Genomic DNA, 21,589 nt, shown 5'->3' on the forward strand with positions numbered 1-21,589 from the left:
TCAACTTAGAAGTTGTAGTGCCAAGGTAAGAAAATTAATTATTTACAGAGGCTGGCTGGTAGTGACCATGCAAGCACTCAGCTACAGTACATTCGGCAGTTTTGATGCATGTGGTCAAGATTCCTCCTTGTTGTTTTGTCCTCCACATTTCATCATATCCTTTTGTGTATATTGATATTTCTCAAGTTATATTGCTGTTGTTGCTTTGTACAGTACATGTTAAAAGTTCAATAAATAAATATTAATTAGATGCCCTAATTAAAATATCACACTGTAAAAAATTAGTAGTGAATTTCACTACTAATTTCTGCCACAATACTAAGTAGTGACCCTCGCCACACTCTTTTGTAGTGACCATCACTATGTCACTACGGGTAGTAAGGGTCACTACAAAATTAGTATAGTGAAATTGGTATAGTGAACATCACTACTTAAAAATAGTGAGTATTGTGGCAGACATTAGTAGTGACCTAATTCATTACATTTAGTAGTGACCTTCACTAGTTAATTTTTACTAATTTTTACCTGTGTACAAGCAAAAAAAACCATTACATTTTGCACATGTTACGATGACAAACTAGCTGTGTAAGTTTGCTGTAACTTTACAGTGCAGAAATCTAGTTAATATTTGCCTTGTAGTGACCAGGAAGTGGCTACAGCAGTTGCTATGAATGTTGAATCACTTATATTAAGTCAGTATACATATACAAATGCATTTTAAAAGGTTAAAAAATCACTCATATGCATAATTAGGACAAATCACCAATACAAAGACTTATACTTTTTAACAAAGTCCAAATATGGTTTGTTCCATAGTTTACTTTCAATGAACTGTCTATCACTTTCAAGTAGTTCTAGTGCCTTCTTGCTCATCTTCCACTCACCCCAGTAATTGTTACTAATATCCACTCCTTCAGTCGTTTAGCACCACAATTATTGCAGTAGTAAATTATGTCTACAAAAATAGCAACAGCTATATGAAAATTAATGTTAAATATCAAGACAGTTGCGTGGCCAAGAAAGCCAGCACCTTACACCATGTGAATATTGACAGGAAGAAATTAAAGAAAATGCAATTTTCACCAATTTCCCTTTTCCAAGGCACACCATTTTGCATTATAACTGTCTGCCAGGTAGGGCACTGAGGCCACACAACAAATTTGATTAAATTCATTACAGCCATTTGTGGCCAAAGTTTCAACTTTTTTCCTTAATTTTTCCTTCTTCTGAAGGATTCTACATAGGCCTAGATTATTTTTTAGGACACTTTGCAAAAACTGTTATGAAAAGCAAATAATTACCTTCACATACTATTAATGAAGCTCTTTGCAGTGACCAGCACTGAAGGTCTGACAGCAACTTGTGCTGCAGCCTTTAAATTAAACAAACAGGAACTAGAGGCTTAATTAAACATTACTTAAGCTGACGATAGGGTGAAACAGAAAATAGGACAAAGAAAGGGAAAAAAAATCCCTCCTACCCCAGGATTGAACTGCAGGCCACCCAATGTCTAGTCAAGTGCCACACTCAGCCTCCTCCAGGAGGGATGGATTTTCTTGCTTTAAACCTAAGTATTTATTATTGTTGGAGCTTTACAGTGGATTACCCTAACCTAACAAACAGGAACTGGAGACTTAAACATTACTTAACCTAGAGTAGCATATGAAGTTAGCAAGGAATCTGATAAGTATCCTCAGTATATACTATGAATGTTTATTTGCGTAAAATATTGAACCTTTGTCATGGCTACAGGGTAAACTTCTCATAGGAATAACTTGAAATATACACAGGCTAGCCATGATCATAGCAGTGCCTTGTGATGGTTATAAAAACAAAGAAGTAACAAAGTAACAGCTACAGAGTTACAAAGCAAAACCAAACAACTGTAAATTGGTACAGCCTTCAATGGCCTGGGTGAAAATAAGTTATGGAATCAAAGGTAGCATTGGCTGCAACAATATTAATTTTACTACAGGCTATACTATTAACATTTATTAGCATCAACATCACTGCATCCATTTCTTGGCCACCACCTTTGATTTCACAATTTTTTTCAACCAGGCTATTGAAGACCGCACACTTTTTTCACAGCTAATTTTAGATCCTGTAAGTAGCCAAAGAAACTCAAGCATTTTATCTTGCTGTGGTGTAAAGTTATAACCCACTCATGCACTGTTGAATATGTAGAGGCTCCAGCAAATCTACTGATTATAAACTGCAAACCTTACTTATAAAACTACAGTACATAATTGTATTAAGGAAAAATTAGAAATTTTAAGTTCGATTAGGGATCATAGAAAAAAAAAAGGTAGGGAAACAAGGGAGATTGCCTACACCTGCAGATGTACTAGTGAACATTCAATCCCTAATTCAGTCTATACCCAAGACCAAGACTGAATTAGGGATTAAATGTTCACTAGTATATCTGCAGATGTAGGCAACCTCCCTTGTTTTCCTACCTTTTTTCTATGATCCCTACTTGAACTTAAAATTTTAATTTTTCCTTAAATTTGTTGTTCACTTTTTTATAACATTATTATGACTGGTGAACCCACGCATTATGACGCATACAGCAACAAAATAAAGGATAGCGCCATTTTTTCGTCTGAACGCATGCCCCAGCTATCAAAAACTGCTTCAAAAAAGCAGTAGCCATTACGCTTCGCTTTCAGCTATGTTCAGCCCGTTACACAGCACTACAAATGAAAATAGTAGAAGTGCCTCTGCAACAATTCAGTTACCACGCAATTCACGCACCCCCAACTATCAATTACTACCTCAGTGCAGCAGTACTACCTTATTATTGTTGTTGCCTTAAAAAAAATTGCTACCTCGGTGCAGCGGACATTATGCTTCACTTTTAGCTATGTTCAGCCCATTACATAGTGTTACAAATGAAGAACAGTGATAGGAAATCATCTCTGCAATCAGTCCAGTCGCCACGGAAATACTGACAATTCCCATTTACAAACGTACTGTAGGGAAGCCATGCATCGTGCTACTGCAAATCAACACCTTGGGCTGTCAGCAAAAAGAAATGGGACACAAAGGAGGACAAAGGTAAGTCCATGATGCATGCATTGTATGTACTGCGGTATGCCAAAAGGGACGTCTCAGGACGAAGCGACATCAAACAGTGAAAAAATCAAGCCCATAGCCTAATAGCTTTAATCAAGTTACGCTTGCCTGAAGGCATCAGGCAGGCAGGCAGGTAGTGAATCAGTAGAAAATTCCATTGAATAATTTTTTTTTTGCAAATTTTGTAACAATTTATTGGAAGCCTTTAGGATCATACTGAAGGTACTTTTGGGTTTGGTTACACCTAACCAATACTGCCAAGGTGCCAGGATGGAGTTTTGAAGCTGGTTTTTGGGTGAATTTTTTGGCTAGGAAAACCCAAATCTCCATGATCCCAATATACAGTACTACCGTACTGTATGATAAGGAAAAATTAAGAATTTATAAGTTTTATTGAGGATCATAGAAAAAATAGGGAAACAAAGGAGATCGCTTACTGTAAGACTCGATTAGATAATTTATTAAGACTGTAAAATCATACAGCAATCACAATATAATACAGTTAAGTCTGACTAGTCGAGTCACTGTCCATGAGGTGTCTTGGCGCCAACAACTCTCTCTCCACGTTCCCCGGACTCCGTAATCTCTCGTTGAGTCTCGCGTGATCTCACAACTTCCCCCTCCTTCTTGTGAATAGTCCCTGGGCTATTCATTATGTGAAATCTTGCTGGCTTCTATACTAAACGTCCATGTCTGGTGACGGTAACATTGTCTGGAGCCCTCTCTTCAGATTGATCCTCTACAGATTGGTTATCAGTGGCTGCTTGCTTGTCTCGCCTATTAAAAACTCGGCGTCTCTTTCTCAGCTTGCCAGAGTGCCCTACCCATGGGGTAGCAGTTGCCATTGCTTGCTCACAACGGGATAGTCGCTGCCTGGACACATTCAATAGTTCTGCAGTGTTGTCATCTTTCAACTGGATCACTGCATTTGTTGAAGTTAGGGACTTCACCACAAATGGTCCCTTAAACAAACGATCTAACTTGAACCTAGGTTCTGTCTTCAACATAACCAAATCCCCGACCTGCAACTCTACTTCTTTGCTTCTTCGGTCATAATATTTCTTCTGTTCTTTCTGTTTCTTACTAATATTCTGCTTGGCCACACTACGAGCTTGTTTCAACTCCATGGCTAGCTCTTTGCCATACTCTGTCTCCACAACAGGATACCTTGTAACTGGCACTTGAAACTCTAACTGACTTGGTAACTGGGGGTCCCTACCATACAGTAAATAAAATGGTGACATGCCTGATGATGCATGTGGTGTTGCTCTGTAAGCTAGCAACACTGGACCTAACAATTGATCCCAGTCATGGCCTTCCTTATTGACTACCTTTGACAGCATCTGCTTCAAGGTCCGATTGAAGCGTTCTACGAGACCATCAGTTTGGGGATGGCCCCCTGATGTGGGTAGCTGCCTCACACCTAGAAGTTCAGCAGTCTCCTGTAGAACATCAGACAAGAACTCGGCCGCTCTGTCATGTATGATCTTATTGGGTACTCCATGTCTCCACACCAAGTCCTGTAAACACTTAGCTACAGTCTCTGCCCGCCTGTTGGATAACGCATACACTTCGGGCCACTTACTTAAATAATCTTGAAACACAAGGGCATACCTGTTGCCACTCTTACTGACATCTAACTCAACAAAGTCCATTCCAATCATGTCAAATGGGCCTCCAACTGGTATACTCACAAGGGGTGGTTTCCCTCTGTTGCCCTGTCCTCTTACTGATGCACAAGTTACACAAGAGGAGCACTTCTTGTACACATCACTTCGTAGTCCACTCCAGTAATAATACTGCTTGATTCGTTGTACCATCTTCTTCGCAGCAAAATGTCCTGCGAATGGCAGATCATGATGTTCATCCAGTAACTTCTGTCTTAAATGAATTGGTACCACTACACATCTGTGATCACACACTTCAGGACCTTCGTAATAAAGAATACCATCTACCACATAGTATCCCTTCTTAGCTAAACCAACCACAACATTGGCATCACGAGGATCAGATGGTAGTGTCTTGTCAGTAAGGAAATCAATCAGTCTTGCCAGTTCTGGGTCCTTACACTGATCTGTCTGCACTTGTCGCAGAGTTGAATCTGGTTCTGACAACTGTAATACATCACTTCCTTCTACTGAAACACTGGTACCATCACTGTCACCCTGACTGGGAGCTCTCGACAAAGCATCTGCCACGACATTAGTAACTCCAGGTTTGTACTCAATCTTCACGTTAGGCAGGAACCTGGCTAGCCGTAAATACCAACGAGCAAGTAAACCTTTTGTCTGGCTCTTCAAGTGAACTATAAATGCACTTACTAAAGGCTGGTGATCAGTATACACTGTGAATGGTTGTCCGAGCAGGTAGACTTCAAAGTGTTCCACAGCATAAACTAGAGCTGCCACTTCCAACTGTGTTGGTGCATACTTCTGCTCTGCATTATTGGTTTGCCTACTGGCATAAGCTATGGGGTGCCTTCGACCCTCATCATCAAGCTGTTCAAGCACTGCTCCAAAACCTAACAGGCTGGCATCTGTCCACACAAAGAATTGTCTTGACAAATCTGGTGGGCTCAAAACTGGTGCTGATACTAGCTTCTCCTTCAATTCTCTAAATGCCTTCTCACAATCTGGACTCCACTTAAACTGCACTATACCACCACTAACTGGGTCCTTACGTGTTAGTGCCGTTAACGGTCTGGCCACAGCTGCCAAGCTCTGTATGTGTCTCCTATAGAAATTCAACATACCCAAAAACCTTCTCACTGACTTACAGTCTGTTGGCTGGGGATATTCCACAATTGCCTTCACCTTCTCCTGATTAGGGGTCACTCCCTCTGATGATATGGTGAATCCGAGGTACACAACCTCCTTCCTGGCAAACAGACACTTACTGGGCTTGAGACACAGTCCTGCATCCTTAAGTCTATCCAATACAAGTCCCACATCTCTCAAGTGGTCCTCAAAGGATGCCGACACTACCAGAATATCATCCAGGTAAACAAATACTGACTCCCATTCCTTGCCACTGAATAGTTTGTTCATTAATCTCTGGAATGTCGCTGGCGCATTTGTCAGGCCAAAAGGCATACGACGGTACTGGTAAAGTCCCAAATGGCAGGTGAAGGCTGTCTTTGGCTTTGACTGTTCCTCCATCTTCACCTGGTGATAACCTTTCATCAGGTCGAGAGTTGTGAAGTACTTACCCTCCCTTCTACCAATAGCGTCCACCAGCTCATCCACTCTGGGCATGGGGTATCTATCAGCTACAGTATCCTTATTCACTTGTCTGTAATCAACACACACTCTTAATGTCCCATCTTTCTTACGCACCAGCACCAATCCTGATGCATAAGGACTAGTTGATGGCTCGATACATCCAGTTGTCTCTAACTTGATTAACTCATCTTCAAGTTCCTTCCTGAGAACATATGGCAGACGTCTTGGAGAAGTCTTCACTGGTTTTGCCTCACCAGTATCTATGACATGCTCCACCAGACCTGTCTCTCCAAGCTCTGTGTCTTCTAGAGCAAAACAACTATGCTTACACAACAATAATTGTTTAAACTTGCCACACTCCTCTTCAGAACAGGCACCACCAATTACTAACTGGCTCTCTAGCTCTGCTTTCCTCTGGCTGACCTCATCCTCAGTGAGTTCGTCAAGCCTTGCAACATCTACTGGCAATGGGTCTGTGTTGCTCCACACTGGGTCATCTTGACTAACAAGTTCCACCTCTTCCACACTGCCCATTGTTGTGCCTTGTTCAATCGCTAATGGCTCACCACTCCAGTTTGTGATAGCTAGCACTCCTAATGTGCTGCTGTTCCACACCTCTTCAGTAAAATCACACTGTAAGTTAGCCACCGTCTCACTTGGTGTAACCATTCCAATTGTCTGAAGATCACATACAGGTATACCCACCACATTCACTTGTACAACCTTAGTTTGGAACGGTCCAATACGCAGGTGCTTGTCTAGTACCACAGTCCTACTTGTGTCTGTACTAGGAGAAGTAGATACACACGCATTTGTGCTAGGAGTAACTGTTGCACACACATTTGTGCTAGATGCTGCACTCACTTCTGTATTAGAGGATATCGGTGTACACACCACTGAGTTAGGGGTTACTGTTTCTGTGTTGTTAGTGTCCTGTGAAGTAGCAACTTCCTTCACAGCTGGTCTGACCATCTGACCGCTGGGATGAGTGATTAAAAACCCAAACTTCTCTAAACAATTAGTCCCAAGTACTAGTCCACAGTTCCACAACTCACCATTCCAAAGTGGTCTATTGGAGTTCAAAACATAACATGGAACCTGTAGAGTCCTGTCTGCGCCTTCAACTGACACCTTGAGTTTCACTAGAGCGACAACGCCCAACTCTGTTCCATTAGCTCCTATTGGCTGTCTGTCTAGCTTCAGGTTCCTTGTCTGGTACTGTTCCTTTGTCCATCCTTGGGCCTCACGCACCTTAGGAAGCAATTCTCTGCGAACAATAGACACTTGGGCTCCATGGTCCAATAGTGCCCTTGTCTTAACACTATCCACAATTATATCTACCTTGTAAGTTGGACCTCTGGTAGGTACCTCAGCAACTTCAATTTTACTACCAGTACCAGCACTCACTGTCCTCATCCATGGGTCAACAGACTCCTTGCTAAGCTCTTGGGTAAGCTCAGATTCTATCACATTGGCTCCTGGCTTCTGGGTCGCTTCTGGACAATCTTTAGCCATGTGTCCCTTCAACTTACACTTATAACACTTGATGTGTTGCATACTAGCTTCACTCTGTAGAGTAGTCTTCACTGTACCACTCTTCCTATGGGTAGAATCCTTAGAGTTTGTGCCTTTGCCTTCATCAGGCTTCTTACCACTAGTAATGTCACTACTTCTCTTAGTAGATGTATAATGTCTACCACCAGGTGGCTTCTCAATTGTCTCCTGACTGCGACGCTTTCTCTCAGCTACTGCTGATTCTGCTCTAAGCAATTTCAATAACAGTTCCTGAACTGAGCCATCTGTAATCTCCTTGACCTCTTGCTGCAGCTCTATTGGCACCTTATTCCACAAGATGGACTCTAGAATACTATCACCAAGCTTCTCAGGAGCCATTCTCTGATACTCACGCATAGCATTCAATAGTCCTTGTGCAGATCCAAATTGATCATAGCGGAGTTCATTACACCTCTGATAAGCAGTTCGGGGGTCAACATGCACTCCATATTGCCCTTGGAACACTTTCACAATACTCTTCCAATCTGCTTTCTGCTCAGTAGTAAGGGTCCTCTGCCATGTAGCCTTGGCAGGGCCACTCACAAACCAGGAGAACCATCTAGCTCTCATGTCATCTGTCCATCCACAGTCCTTTGTGGCTTCTTCAAAGTCATCAAGCCACACCTCAAATGTGCCATCCTCAGCTCGCTTGCCTGAAAACTTCTCAACACGACTGGACACTTCTCTGAAGCCTGGGGGGTGGGGACGTGCTGCACTACGTCTTTGTACCTGGGTCGACCTACGACTAGAGGTCGTACTTCCAGCAGACTCGGACGAAGATGACTCGGAACCATCGTGCTCTGACACTTCTGACTCTTTCTTGCCTGAGAATTCCGTTGTCAGGGGGCCCTTCTGCAACTTCGATATTTCGTCGTGAAGTTTCTTCACTTCTGCTTTCAATGCATCACGCTCTTGCTTAAATTCAGCTATTGCCTGTTCACTAGCTTGCGCACGAGCCTCCGCTTGTTCTAATAGACGCGCGCTGGCCAGCCGCTTGTCTTGTGCGTGCGCTAATTCAAATTCACACTTCATAAATTGTTTAACAAGTGAACCTTTCTTACGACAGCGTGTGCATATAAAGGACAAACACTTTGTGCGACACCTCACCAGTGCATCATACAGCGTGCTATCCGGGCGTTCACATTCTCTGATGCAGTCCACGTGTTCCCAGTCTTCGCACAACTCGCACTGAAATGCCTTATCTGAGTTGCCAACATCTTCCTTGCAAACCACACAGGGATAATCCATAACTATCCGAACTCTACTTCACTTTGGGTCGATGTGTGAAAATCGGCAATATCTCGGTGGGGTCCTCCAAGTTGTAAGACTCGATTAGATAATTTATTAAGACTGTAAAATCATACAGCAATCACAATATAATACAGTTAAGTCTGACTAGTCGAGTCACTGTCCATGAGGTGTCTTGGCGCCAACAACTCTCTCTCCACGTTCCCCGGACTCCGTAATCTCTCGTTGAGTCTCGCGTGATCTCACATACACCGGAAGATATACTAGTAGACATTAAATCCATACTTCAATCTATACCCACGGCTGAATTAGGGATTAAAATGCCCACTAGTATATCTCCAGGTGTAGGTGACCTCCCTTGTTTTCAAACATTTTAATATGATTCCTAATCAAACTTAAAATCTAATTTTTCTCATACTTGTTTGTTTACTTTTTTGTAACATTACTATATGTAAACCCACACATATATACCGCATCAAAAGAAAGGATGGGCCGAGGTAATGTGTTTGACTGCACTCCAACCATCAATTACTAACTCGAAAAGTGGCCACTATGTTTCACTTTCAGCTATGTTCAGCCTGTTTCACAGTAGTACAAATGAAGAACAGTAGATATCCAGTCACCACATTGTGCTACTGTGAATTGGCACCTTAGGCTGTCAGCAAAAAGAAATGGAACACAAAGGAGAATTTGATTATTGAGTTGCTGTTTACACAACAATAACTCTAAAGCTGTTATAATATGTACATCAGCTTAAATCACTAAGGTTTAACCTGAATTTTAGTCTCTCTGTCTGCTTAACCACAGTTGCAAAGCTAGAGGTTAAACAATGCATCACATGACCACCATATTATGTCACAATAACAAACTTACCAGTAACATGTGCCTTTTGGGATTCCGACAAGTGTCTGCCATGCCTTTATCTTCAGTCACGCTGTCATCACCTCCTTGATACAATGAAACAAGGCACCAATTTTTCAAATTGAAACTTTGTCTTAAACACCACAAAAATATTTAAAGCGCTCACTCTGCTGTAAGAAGTATGTATTACTAGCTAGTAGACACCATACTTGTAGCTGCATGTTAAGCAGCACACCACAACATGTCCCTTAATGATCTAACCATATCAATCATATTGACAATGATTCTTACTGGTAGCATGGCGAAAGGAGGTACGGAAAGACCATGCCCCTTAGTATTATGTAAGCCAGTCATCTGAGGCTTTGAGATACTCTAATAAAGCAGTCATCCAATACAACAGTCATGCTTAATATTCTAATAGAATAGTCACATGTGCACATCATAGCTGTATATATCAGAAAAACCTAGCTAGCTACAACTCATTCAGACTGACATGTGGCGATAGGTCTAAAAAAACCCCCTACTTTTTGATGAATTTTTAGCAAAGCTATTCATCAACACAAACAACTAAAAGTTATACATTTTGTGGAGAAATTTTACTGAACTTTTAGCACTTTCTTGGAGTGAAACAAGTTCTATGAATTGAAGGCTTATGCCACCATCATTGATAAGGAAGTGAAGGCTTATACCACCATCATTGATAAGAAACATGTTTCCACAGGTCCTAGTAATTTAGTACATTGTATTGCTATACTCCACAGACTCCATAGAGATACATAGTGCAGTGGTAAAACATGGTAGTGACAGCTGGAGTGTGCATGAAGTACTACTTCACAGTATTCCACCTGCACTGTAACTACACAAAAGAAATAAATATGAAGGGCATTACATTTACTGTAACTTTTCATGTTGCAGTAGCTAGAGTGGTTTTGCAGCCATCTCAATGAAATGTTTAAAATGAATGATCACCCATCACTACACCATATCCTTAACCTTAATTTAAATACTTTTAGATGCGAGTCAAGAAAGGATTTTCTGAGAAACTCAACTCCCTCATCTGCTTCTGATCCCAACAGAGGATATATATGGGACACACTATGGACTCATCTCTATTGCATTCTCTATTGCATATGCAATGTGTGGTACTAACCAACAAACTCATCAAGCAGCACTGCAAGTTTTGATTTATGCAAGGCTTTGGGTGTTTCCACTGTAAAGCTATTGATTTTGGTGATGATTCTTTCTGATAACTGCACCTCAGTGATAGATATTAGTTGTTAGACAATATTGATCGGCGAGTCGTATCACCTCCAACATCTCAACATCAGATAAGTGACATGCACTAAACTTTGCTACTCCTCTCGATGCACTCAACCCCACTCTGGGATTGAAGTCACACCTGCCAATGTACAGCCATTCTAACAGACAACAAAAAGACACCAGACTGCAGTCTTGTATCACCACCTGTGTGGAGTAGTAATATGAGTTGTAGCTAGCATTAATAAAGAGTCACAGCAGTGAGTTGCATGGCCAAGAAACAACAAAATGTATACAATGACTAAAAACACTACACCAACATAGTTACTTGTAGCAAGCATGGCTCTCTAATTGTTTCAAAAGTGTATGCACTTTGATTTCGATTTGACAAGTAGATAGATACTGTAGTTCTTCTGAAATAGCTATAACGATTGTCCCAATAATGAATGGAGCTCACCACCTCTAAAAACCACCCTAGGAACATCTTAAGGGAAAAAATACAATTATGGAAGTCTTATTGCATTTAAAGTCAAATTATAGTGTTAAATAAACCACAATAACCAAAATAATATAGATATTTTTTAAATCACCCAAACCTTATTTTTGGCCTGCCTGCCTGCCTGCCTGCCTGCCTGCCTGCCTGCCTGCCTGCCTGCCTGCCTGCCTGCCTGCCTGCCTGCCTGCCTGCCTGCCTGCCTGCCTGCCTGCCTGCCTGCCTGCCTGCCTGCCTGCCTGCCTGCCTACCTGCCTGCCTGCCTGCCTGCCTGCCACCCTATTTTTCCTAAGCAAGATTAATTAATAAACAATACATAAAAGGACACAAAACAACAAAAACAAATAAAATGAAAATACAAACACAAACTATATAACAGTTAAAAGCTGGCAGCCTGATCTCAATTTGTATGATGTTGTTCCAAAAGAATGATCGAAACTGGATCTAGATCCCTTTATACATCTGATCAATGATCTTATAAGTAAGAAGGACAGGAAGCACCATACCTGTCCCATTAGAGCTACATAATTTGTGTGCCACTTATCCGATAGTAGGGAGGCAAGGTGCTTGTAAAAACTGTTGTTTTATTAGCCATTCCTCCTGTGGCTGAAATTAAATTAGAAGAGTACAGGAACTTTGTTCAACTTCACGAATATGAAACATTTATTATTCAATTCATACTTTCTGTGGCCCTGGAATTGGTGGTATAACTACTTGAAACTACTTGGAGCATGTGGATAAAAAACTTTTACGTCAAATTCGTCAATGTAGGTTCCTCACAATGACCTCCCAAAACCATTTGCTGAAATGTCAAGCAAGACAAGCGCTATCTTCAGCCTGCCAGTCTGACCACAACGCTAGAGGCTAAATGACACATCATATCAAGAGTTTATAATGGTGTAGGGTATAAACTCTTGATCATATGACTACTAGTTTTAGCTACAATAATAAACTCACAAGTGGTTTGGAGTTCCGAAAAGCGCTTACCCTCTGTGTCTTGCCTTTCCTTTTATCTTCCTTTTGTTTTTTATTTTCTGTATTGACACTTTTTACATTTAGATACCACAATTTATTCAAAGTGCTCACGCTGCTTTATGAGGTATTACTGGCAGACAGTTGGTAGACGCTTTACCTGCACGATAGGACCTTTTACAAGTTGAGCTGAATCCTGAAAAACAGCTAAAAATTAAAAGTGGATCAACAGAGTTAACATATCAACCAACCAGATAATTATAGGTAACAGCAAAGGTGTCAACAACAGACATGTATGATTTGGCTCCATTACAAGTTTGGAAAACAGCGGTAATGGACACTGTACTTATATGGCTTCCCCACAGGAAATGTATTGTGAAAATTTGATTGGCCATAAATATTATGTCAGACATTTGAACAAAAAGATTTTGAAATATTTTTAGCGCATCAAGCAGTACTACAAATGAGCAAAATTTCAAGATCATGTGTAATTGCATCCGTGAGTTATTAAATGTTTTTGAGGATTCAGCTCAGCGCATACATACTATAGTTGGACCAATCATAATCGAGGGACACACCTCTAGTAACTATAAAAACTAGATGAATATTATGGTACTACAGCATAATTCTGTGGGAAATCCCTACTTTGGCATTGAACAAAATGATTGTTATATAACATCCCAATGTATATATCCCACCAAGCTATGCTGTAATACCATTATTCATCTCTTGTTTCAATAGTTTTTATCGCTTAGGTATCTGTTCATTTTAAAATAATTTTCTAGAAGCTGCTATAATGTCGATGGCAATTAATTGTAACAATGACATAATTCAGGAGCAGTGTATAAGAGTTCAATTAAAATTGCTCATTTCATAAGACCACGTCTATTAAACAAAGGTTTATTGAGCTACATGACAGACTGCAATGTATCTTCATATAAGTGATGGTTATGTGTGCCTCATATCTCCTCCTGATGACTCTCAGCGAAACTACCTGATAACATTACTGATAACACCTCAGAGTGACAACACACAATGGCACGATGGCCACATAACTTCTCTCCTTCCACTACAAATCTCACATCACAAAATTCTCCAGATGAAAGGAAACACTGAAGGTTATTCGTGATTCTAAATCCCACTGGTTTTCTGTTAATTGTATTACCTTGATGGAGAACTCAGAGCAAACGGCAGTCAATTTTACTCCATCAACAACACCACTAACTGTTCTTTTATTACTATACAAACATGACAGCACAGCCTCAGTGATCACTGATGGAATATCATTGTTCACATAAAGGTGCACCTTCACTGACTCACTACAGGATCACCATACTAATACCTACTCAATGACACTTATTACTAACCTCTCCATACTTGCTGAAGTGAAGAATGTTGACTGTTTGATTGCATCTGTTAACTTACTAGCTACACTTGAGGTTGAGTCATTCACTGATTCATTGTTGTTGTTGAAATAATTATGTTGTAAACAGTTTACACTGTGAGAACAAGACAATTGCGTGGGCATGATATACCATCTGGTTATGATGTATGATGACATCAGAGAATAGTTCATTATTCCACAGTGTAGTGAATGAGAATGATTGTTTACTGTGGTGTTTCATTGGCTCCATTACTGGCTGGATAAATTTTTCAGAATTTTCTGGTACCGGTGGTTTTACTGTGTTCTTCCTCCACCACTAAACAGCCCAACCAGATATGACTGCCTACACAATAATAAAATAATTATGGAAATATTGTGATAACAAAATGCATTACTGGAAAAGTTATACTCCAAAATGTCACAGTAAGAGATTAAATTAAAACAGTTTCCATATGACTTCACCATGAAATTCATAGGGCCTAAAACATTGCAATTACGTTTGCCTTGCAATCTATGAAGCATTTTGTTCTCTACCCTTCACAACAATTAAACACTCGGGGAAACATGTAGCATGAGTTCCAAGTTTATAGTTCTTCAGAACAAGCTCTTCCTATGCATATGGCACAATGGCACTAGATTTGTTGTTAAGACATTTACCTGATTACCTACCATTATGGAGAGCTAATTTTCTTATGAGGTCTTTACTTCACATCTCAAGCTTTTCATTACCAGATGGAGGTGAATATAAACAAACAGCTTCCACACAAATGCAGCTTATTAATTACTGCTTGTCCACCCAAAATTTGACAATTATACCTTGAAAACCAGCAAATAGTTTACCAAACCATTGTATTGAGGCTTATAATAGTATGGTGATCTCATCGAATATTATCTGTGTTTGTGTGACATAATTTTATTCCTCTGAACAAGACAGGAATTGTTGTAATAATACAGCTTAGCTTCACAACTAATGTGATAGCTTAGTCTCCTACCCAGCTACCCATGCATTCAATCATGTGAAGATCCTTTACGTGATCGATGATCCACGTGAAGAGATCAAACAAGTGAGTGGCTAGCGACAAGACTAGTGATAGCTTACACAACACTGTTGAAACTGTTCTGAACCAACTTAAAATGAATAACACAGCATAACTTACTTGTATAGCTTTCCTCCGTGCTCCCGGTATCCTCTCTTATTTAACACAGCAGTCACTCCCAATAGTATTGTCCCATACAACTCATAGTGTTTGTACAAGTCACACTCACAATAGGCATAAGCTCCTAACACAACAACAAGAAGTATAAGAGTATATTAATCTCTAATTGATTAGCACCACCCCAAGTCACACACACTTGAATTTGCGCACTCAATTTGCATGTAAAACTGTTAATATCAATGTCTGGCTTGCTCCAGGGGAGGTTGGTCACACGTCATAGCACTCTGATGTGTTTCTACGTGTGATTGCACAATCAAACATGGTGTTTTAATTAACATTGTTATGAAAGTTTTTTTTGTCACCTTCACAAGAAGTACACATCATGTAGCATCGTTCTGTTTCTTAGCTAGGAAAGTCACACAGAGTGTTGGGTGGCTGAAAGGAAGGTACTGGAAACTATAATTTATTGGTTTTAACTTGTGCATTAAAACTTTATATCAATACTTAGAAAATGGTATGCATAAAACCCTTTGATCTTTGGGAGATAATGAGGTCTTTAAAATCCCTAAGGTACCTCTGGAGAGGTTCTCTAAAATGAGACCTCCTATCTCCAGTTGAGGGAGTCAACACACAGCACACCTCACTACTGATCACTGATGTGCTGAGTAGCATTACAAATCTCACAACTGATCACTGATCTGCTATACCTCCCTAGGCAGAGCAGAAATGTAGAAAGTGATTGTGGGTTTACATTTTGTGCAAGATTTGATGACATGTTTACTAAACCCACAATCAACTAATTTATCTACTAGTATAAATAAACCCACACCATTTTCCAAGTCAGTTAAAGACTGCCCAGTCAGATCTTCGTGGCTTTAAAAAACCTCTGCTTCATCTCAGGTTTTTAAAATCACGAAGATCCTTGTGGTAGGTCTCTAACTATTACTGAGGTGTTGGGGTTGAACTTTTATTTGCATGAGAGTTGTTGGTCCTAGATGCAATAGTACTAGAGAGTTTGCACTGATAAAATTAACTAGCCTCAAATGTTGGCTATGATACTTGCCAATTAAAACCGAGCTTAATGCAACTCTTAAGCAATGCAGAGTACCTAATACAAGTTTTTTAGAGTAATTTGATTCCTTTAGGTTTGCTCATTTTGTAATGCTCTACAAGTTACGCTTGTGCATAATCTCCACTAATAGCATCATATTGTACAGCTGATGCTATTAGTCAAAGCTGCTAATCATACTAATGGGCTAGGGCATCACATGGTATGGTTTGTGGTTATCACAAACCATCCATCAACAAATCACCTACATGGTACAGTGCCAGAAAAAAACATTTGGCATTGTGTGGTCGTATGTCCTAGCAAAACTAAATTTGCTAGGTCATTTTCAGATATGATTGGTCATCCTGCATCATTGAGAATACCCTTAACAGTGCACATGAAAGTTTTACAGCAGGTGATGAATTTCAGTCACAGACAGGATACTAGTGGACACTACAAGCAATCCTTCATTTGCACCGCTGGGAAATCACCAACACATGTAACACCTAGAAACATTTCTGATTCCACAACATACATTTTAGGAGCCCATTTTCATATGGGCTCCTATTAAACAAAAATGTGTGCATTTACACTATGATGCATACTATCATAATGTATACTATACTCATGAGTTACAATTATTAATTAATATTTTTATGTACTACATTAAATGCCACAGCTTTGATAATAGCCACACCTGGCTCAAGTAAATTGTACTACCACGATAGTGATGTAGCTACAGCAAGAACCTTTTTATTATCATCCGTGTCGCCAGGTATCACATCTTCCAGTTCAGTGCCTTTGGCTGTCCACGAATCCTGATCTGATAATATTGGTTTTCTATCATTTCCTTCAAGATTACTATTTTAAACACTATATATATATCCATGAATGTAAGAGTACCAAGGAGGTAGCATCCAGCACTACTCTCCACGTGGCTTAACTGCAGCCCGCCAAAACCAGACAAGTGACAAGTCACTTATAAATTCCTTTGCTTGGCAGAAATTTTCCGTGAACTCTTTTCACCCTATGCCTTTGTTTTTCATGAAGCAATGCCAGTACACAGCCACAATTTCATCTTCACAGACTGTCAACTTGTGCACCAAAGTATTAGAACAGTCCTTACGCTTTACATGTGATCACATGATCCATGCACAATATTGCTAGGATGCTGAGTAGCTAATTTTGGCATGGCACTGGTAACTGGTTATAGCCTGATTGAGTTTTATTTATATCATTATTAGGCAATGGTAAATTGTTACTTTTGATTGTGTAACTAGAGCTTTACCGTGGCTTCTATTCTCGCTTCTGCTGCAAGTCACAAAATGGTCAGTCGAAATGGAAATTTGCTCGGAAAATGGCTGATGGCCGACCTTTACTTCTGGCACTGAAGTGCATACATGCCAGAGCCTTTTCAACAGCAGCAATACCATGCCACTGATACTGATTATGAAGAAAATAGAATTCCATAATAAATTATATCATCAGAAAATCTTTAACTAACTGGCAATTTAAGGACTCATTTATAATTGTAGACTAAAGTAGGGATCAAGCCAAACAACAGTGTATTGTGTTGCCAAGGAAACCAGCCTAGCGTGTATGCATGACAGACAAGTGTGCAGTTATTATACAGGAAACAAGAAAATAAAAATTTCACTTTCACAAATATGATTTGCCACACCTATTGCCTAACAAGGTACTAATATCTTATATAGAGAGAAGATGGACATAATACAACAAGCACACATTTGAGATACTCTAATAAAGTAGCTAGTTGATGATACAAACTTTTCGCCACATTTGCTGCCTAAACACCCCACTTACTTGAATTTTCTTGATACATTTGATCAGATTAAAAGATCAAGCAGATGTAGCACAGAAAGTGCTAAAGCAAACATCATGTGATGTGCAAATTCAATTTTAATATTTGCCATACCGGCTAAAGCAGGTATGTACTTAAAGTATGAGTGAAAAATTGTATTGATGCACTAATTTGTTGAACACTACAATAATTGTGACTGCTGTATTAGAGTGTATAGATTGTGCACTTGTTTAAGCAGTTAGAAACTGTTTAATAACTTTCTAGATGATTTCTAATTCTACTGTGATGATTTCTAATGATATGAAATTGTTATTCTTGCTTCGGTACTTCTCATTGTCATGATGGTTACTTATCATTGAGCACTTTATAAGAAGTGATTTCTTTCATAGCACTTTCTATTGCATTTATATACTCTTAATAGAATACAAAATTGATGGCAAAACACACTAATAGAGCAATCAGCTTAAAATGGCTCCATGTAACTGCATCACATATTTCCAATATTAAAGTGTTACCAGTTGTCATAAGTACACTGAATACTTACCTATTCTTCTGGCTGCTTCTTTTCCTTCCTCTTCACCTCGCTCTTCACTGACACATCTTTCCCAAATGAAACATCCGGTGTACATATCAAAACATGCTATTGGGATTTGTAAAGTCAAAATGGCAAAAATGGCAAAATCAAATTTACAGCCAGTATAATCATTTTATCAGCAATATTGTACATTACCAGAGTCCTTTGTTTGTTTTCTGCCCTTAGATCATGAAATGGACTGATTAAACACTGATTTTTTCAAAGGTCTCAGGATGGATGGATCACTTTTTCAATTTCTCCAATACAAACTCCATACATTTTACATCATTTTGTATATTCAATAATTGCAAGCACTAGACACGATCAAATACCATAAAACTTGATATCATTCAACTCCTTATGACTTGCTCTATCCGATTCCGGCCGAACAAAATTCGTAATCGCCATGGTTACGGCGTGATGTCGCGATTTAATTAGAACGCGAAATTGGTGATTTGCTCTCCAATGGATTTTGTATTGCGTAAGTTGCTACTTACCATCGTTTGTTGTAAATTTGCAAGCTGTAAACACTTTAGCTTCGAATAGATTTTGTTACCATCGGATAGAGGAGTGTTATGCGTGTGTAATGGGGGCCGAACAATTTTGATATCGCCTTCAGAACCAGAGTTATGATGAATAATGTAACTTAAAACTAACTTACGTCCATAGGCTGCTGTACATTGATTTTATGCATAATAATATTTTACGGAAAATTGTAATGTATGGGTTAATTTGACACGAGTTTTGAAATGATCTCGATTTTCAAAATTGTACCTGCTACAATTCAACATTCCCACTAAGATGACTGGCACATCAGGGCAGTAGTGGGCTAGCTCTGGTGCCCACTTAGGTATGCAATTGTCAAGCGTTTCTTTCGACTCGACACAATACACCAACAAGAAAAAATTAGTATCCGGATAAGAAAGCAGACGTAAGCTTAATCGATTATACTCCTCTTGTATCCTGTGTATGCCTATCGACACAATGTACAACTAGTTGTTCACGTTCGCCACAAACTCACTAGTGTCCCAGAGTGCCAGTTCTATTGCCTTGTCGTATATATCAACGTCCATTACATAGTCCTGAGTTGTCAAAGTAGGTCAGCTAGGTAACACGGCTTGTCTTTCTTATACAAGGGGGTGTCACTCAGGCTCTTGCTGTAGGTAGATCTGCGACCGCGGTCAAACTCTAAGTCAACGGTCAAGGCCACAAAATAGCTCTTACAATGGGTCAAGGGTCAAGACGATACGGAAGGTTCGAAACCCACAATCGAAAACTATACGTAGCTATTATCAAGTTTACGGAATTATACGTAACTCACAAGAAGTAAGGATCTCCAAGAAGATGTTTTAAAGCTCCAACAGGCGTTTCGCCGTAATTTTGATAACTTTTCTCTCCCAGCTGCTGGTAGCACGCATTAAGAAAATATTATACTAGGTTACAAGCGCAGGTGCGTGTAGGAAAATAGAGAAATAAGTGGAGGTCAAAAGTTCGACAAGAAACTCTCAAGTCACAGGTCAAAGACGATAAACGCTGCAAGTCAAGGGTCAAGGTGAAATTTTCCCCGGTCAAGACTTTGACCGCGGTCGCAGATCTACCTACAGCGTGAGCCGACGTGACACCCCCTTGTTATAAAAGCCACTGATTTACATTAAGAAAGTGCACCTTTAAGACTTCACGGTCCCCAACTGTCACCATCTTATATCTAATAATACTTTCCGCCACAGTCCAGAGCTATAGTCTAACGCCGGAACGCTAGACTTAACTAATGGGCGTGGCCTCCTCTTCAATTAATCAAAGGGGCGGCCGCGCCAGGTTAGGTCATCAAGCCATTAGGTGAAGGCGCGCGTAAGGTCATTAATATACATTATATTTATTACTGTGCAGCAATCAAAAGATTATAACGCACAGGTGTGATCATAAAAGTTACTTAAGTTATTACAAAACTCACTAGGGGTAGAGGAATTAATGACCTACCTATCTCTATATCCTCCAAGATTCGTTTGTATGCTGATGATGTAATAATTTACAGAGCTAGCTATCCTTTCAAGTGAAGATGCTTCGCTTCAATATTGCAAGAAGACTCGAATAAACTAGTCAGCTGGGCTGCAACCTGGCTTATGTCTCTCAACCTTAACAAATGCGAACACCTAGTTATAACTAGCAAAAAATAACCCTTATCAACTGTGTACAAGATCAGGGACTACCCCATTCGCGAAGTTACCTCAGCAAAATATTTAGGAGTTACAATAAGTCAAAGGTCTAAACATATTGATATTATCACTTGTAAAGCAAATTCTATTCTAGTTTTTTTACAAAAGAAACCTTAGTCAGTGTTCACTTCGTGTCAAATCTTTAGCTTGTTTTACATATGTTAGACCGGTGTTGGAGTATGCCTCTGTTGTTTGGTCACCATTCACACAATCTAACATAGACGAGATTGAAAAGGTACAACGTAAGGCTGCTAGATTTGTTTTTAATGATTATTATAGATATTCTAGTGTAACTAACATGCTCAACTGCTTAAAATGGGAATCCCTTGAACACAGAAGAACCAAGTCTACCATTATCATGTTCTACAAAATCATCAACAATATTGTTTCAGCTGACTTTTCCAATTATCTTCATAGAAGCTTTACCAGAACAAGAGGTCATCAAATTAGATTTATGACTATATTCCTGCTAAAAGAAACACCTACTTCTTACCCACAACTATTCGACTACGGAACTCTCTGTCTGAAGAAACAGTTAATTCTTCTAACTTACATTTATTTATTAACTTATTAAATGTATGTTAACTTGATATGCACTACACTCATATTTGAGTCTTGCATAACAAAAATTAAAATTAAAACTGGCCTTTGTGGCGTATCATGTAGGGTTTCCAACTCAAAATAGGAAGGTGCTTCTTTCTATTGTT

General features: G+C 39.6%; 1 protein-coding gene across 3 annotated transcripts; it reads right to left on the reverse strand.

Moving 5' to 3' along the window:
* Positions 1-699: 699 nt before the first annotated feature.
* On the reverse strand, positions 700-20,289 carry LOC136240696 (uncharacterized). Of its 3 annotated transcripts, none has more exons than XM_066031721.1 (6): positions 19,691-20,289; positions 18,640-18,735; positions 15,226-15,349; positions 14,052-14,411; positions 12,670-14,003; positions 700-955 (listed from the first exon to the last, which is right to left on the reverse strand). In XM_066031721.1, the coding sequence occupies exons 1-4, from the start codon at positions 19,740-19,742 to the stop codon at positions 14,363-14,365; spliced, it is 321 nt and encodes a 106-aa protein (XP_065887793.1). In that variant the 5' UTR covers positions 19,743-20,289; the 3' UTR covers positions 700-955; positions 12,670-14,003; positions 14,052-14,362. The 3 variants fall into 3 exon arrangements, with proteins under 3 accessions (XP_065887793.1, XP_065887792.1, XP_065887794.1); XM_066031720.1 differs by having other exon boundaries at positions 13,850-14,003; positions 19,691-20,272; XM_066031722.1 differs by lacking the exon at positions 12,670-14,003.
* Positions 20,290-21,589: the final 1,300 nt, after the last annotated feature.

This window comes from Dysidea avara, chromosome 12 (genome assembly GCF_963678975.1).
Source record: "Dysidea avara chromosome 12, odDysAvar1.4, whole genome shotgun sequence".
Classification (NCBI taxonomy): Eukaryota; Metazoa; Porifera; class Demospongiae; order Dictyoceratida; family Dysideidae; genus Dysidea; species Dysidea avara.

What these genes read in the sequence shown, in the direction of transcription:
- LOC136240696 (XM_066031720.1), bottom strand. Translation starts at nt 14,260, where the DNA reads ATGAACTATTCTCTGATGTCATCATACATCATAACCAGATGGTATATC. An exon ending in ACTTCAGCAAGTATGGAGAG is followed by an intron (nt 14,004 to 14,051) that starts GTTAGTAATAAG and finishes GTGATCCTGTAG; the next exon opens with TGAGTCAGTGAAGGTGCACC.